Source organism: Penaeus vannamei, chromosome 31 (genome assembly GCF_042767895.1).
Source record: "Penaeus vannamei isolate JL-2024 chromosome 31, ASM4276789v1, whole genome shotgun sequence".
NCBI lineage: Eukaryota > Metazoa > Arthropoda > Malacostraca > Decapoda > Penaeidae > Penaeus > Penaeus vannamei.
In genome coordinates this window covers 19194990-19197730 of record NC_091579.1, presented here as the reverse complement: position 1 = coordinate 19197730, position 2741 = coordinate 19194990, and the positions used below count along the sequence as shown (strand labels likewise).

General features: G+C 38.4%; 1 protein-coding gene across 1 annotated transcript in view; it reads right to left on the bottom strand.

Annotated features, from left to right (window-relative positions):
• Positions 1-299: 299 nt before the first annotated feature.
• Positions 300-2741, bottom strand: part of LOC138867603 (general vesicular transport factor p115-like) — a gene marked incomplete at its 5' end in the record, with an annotated part of 17034 nt that continues 14592 nt past the window's right edge. The window contains 1 exon segment of the mRNA XM_070143937.1: positions 300-528. Within this exon segment, the coding sequence (XP_070000038.1) occupies positions 315-528 (214 nt within the window).

Genomic DNA, 2741 nt, shown 5'->3' with positions numbered 1-2741 from the left:
AGTCATGCCACAACAGGACAAAATCTGGATGACAAGAGGGTTATAATGGTGCAATGACATACATCCCAAGTGAGATGGTAATTCTCCATTGAGCATGACATGCATGTCATCTAGAGGCACAGTGTAACCTATCATGAAGCAAAGTTTGGTTTCTGGACAAATATGAAATAAGGTGGCTACAGCAACAAGACAATTTTTGACTGTAATGCATTTCCAAACAATATCTGAAGCAGATCTAATCAGAATTTGACTTAAAAAATGGTGCTAAACAGAAGCCCATAAAATCAACATCCCTTTTTACCATGGTTTTCCCCTCATACAAAGTCTATTCCTCTATATACAGCATTAATGAGACATAAGTCTGTTAGCTTACCATCTGCTGTTTGTGGAAGAAGAGTTTGGATGATTTGTGCTTGGCCTGTTTGATTACGGTAGAGGAAGCACTGGAAGCAGTAGAGGACAGCACAGCGCAGGATGAACGGCTGCTTGTCATTCACCATTGACATGAGCAGGACTACAATAGCTGGTCTGCAATGCAAGGTAAAAATTATATATAAAATAAAATAAAATAAATATATATAAAATATAAACAAAATATTTAATAGACTAAAAAAGTAAAGTGCCTATTATGCCAATAGCTACCTACGCATTCATGAAAAAATGCATACATGTGTGTGAGTGTATGCCCTAATTTCTATAGAGCCTAAATCTATATCTACATACTTCTGTGTGTGTGTGTGTGTGTGTGTGTGTGTGTGTGTGTGTGTGTGTGTGTGTGTGTGTGTGTGTGTGTGTGTGTGTGTGTGTGTGTGTGTGTGTGTGTGTGTGCGTGCGTGTGTGCGTATACGTGCGTGTGTGTTTGAGTCTGTGTGCGTGTGTGTGCGTGCGTGTGTGTGCGTGAGTATGCATATGTGTGTGTGTGTGCGTGTGTATGCATGTGTGTGTGTGTGTGTGTGTGTGTGTGTGTGTGTGTGTGTGTGTGTGTGTGTGTGTGTGTGTGTGTGTGTGTGTGTGTGTGTGTGTTCTTACCTAGTTGTTTGGATACGGAAGAAGAGCTATGCTCAGGTGGTCCCGTCTGCTATATCTAAATTATCATATAACTTTTTAAATTGATGTACAGTTTTGGCACACACTACTTGATTTGGGAGACTGTTCCACGATTCAATAATTCTCTTTGGGAAACTATATTTTTTGACATCTTTATCACCTCTTTTTACTTTCAACTTTTTGTTGTGTCCTCTCGTTCTTCTTGTGTTCAAGATCAAAAAGTCATCCTTATCTATCTTCATTCTTCCTGTAATGCAGTTGAAAAGCATAATCATATCCCCCCTTTTCCTTCTTTCTTCCAAGGTTATAAGTCCTAATTTTTGTAGTCTGTCTTCGTAACTCAGATCTCTTAGGGTAGGCGCCCATCTTGTCGCCGCTCTTTGGACTCTTTCCAGTTTGTTAATATCTTTTTTCAAGTGTGGACTCCATACCACTGCACCGTACTCAAGAGCTGGTCTTATGATTGCTTTAATAATCTTCTTTACCATATCTTCGTCCACATACACGAATGCCCTCTTCATGTTGGCAATCAGTCCTAACATTTTGTGGACCTTTTCATTTATATGGTCATTTGGATTTAGGTTTCTATTTATGATTATCCCAAGATCTTTTTCCCTGTCTGCTGTGTCTAATAATGCGTCCCCTAATTTGTATTGCAATAGTGGGCGATTTCTACTTTCTCCAAACCTGACTACATGGCATTTATTGGTATTGAATTCCATTTTCCATGTACAACTCCACGTGAATAAGTTCTCGATGTCACTTTGGAGGCATTGGCATGAGACGTTGTCTGTTACCCTCTTTTGTATCTTTGCGTCATCTGCAAACATATTCAGATAACTACCTGGGCTTATGTTTGACTCTAAATCATTGACAAAAATAGTAAACATAATTGGCGCCAACACCGATCCTTGAGGCACTCCGCTGGTTACTCGTCGCCATGTAGAATGCTTTCCTCTAATTACTGTGCTCATTTGTCTTTCATGAAGAAAGTATTTCATCCAAGCGAGTAGGTTACCCTTCACTCCACCTAGGTGCTCTGGTTTCCATAGTAGTCTTCTATGAGACACCTTATCAAAAACCTTCTTAAAGTCTAAATACACACAATCCACCCAGCCGTCTCTTTCTTGTAATATTTCAGATACTCTATTATAAAAACAGAGGAGATTTGTTACACACGACCTTCCTTCTCTAAAACCAATTTGTTTATTTGATATCATTTCGTATTTTTCAAGCATTTCAACCCATTGTTTTCTAATTATTCTTTCTAGCAGTTTGCATACTACACTAGTTAATGAAACTGGTCTATAATTTAGTGGGTTTTGTTTGTCGCCGCTCTTGTATAAGGGTGTAACATTTGCGAATTTCCAACTTTTTGGTAGTTTACCTTGTCTTAGTGAATTTTGAAATATTAACAATAAAGGAGTACACAGCTCTTCGACACATTCCCTAAGAACCCAGTTAGAAATTTCATCTGGTCCCTCTGCTTTGGTCTGGTCTACTCCTTTTAGCAAATCTTTTATTTCGTTCTTTTTGAGGGTGATATTTTCAATGTTCTTTACGTCTGTACGGGTATTTGCCATATCAAAGCATGGATCCTGAACAAATACTGACTGAAATTTCTCATTTAGGATTTCACACATTTCTTCCTCCTTAGAATATATAATGTTATTGTCTTTGATAGCGCTAATTTG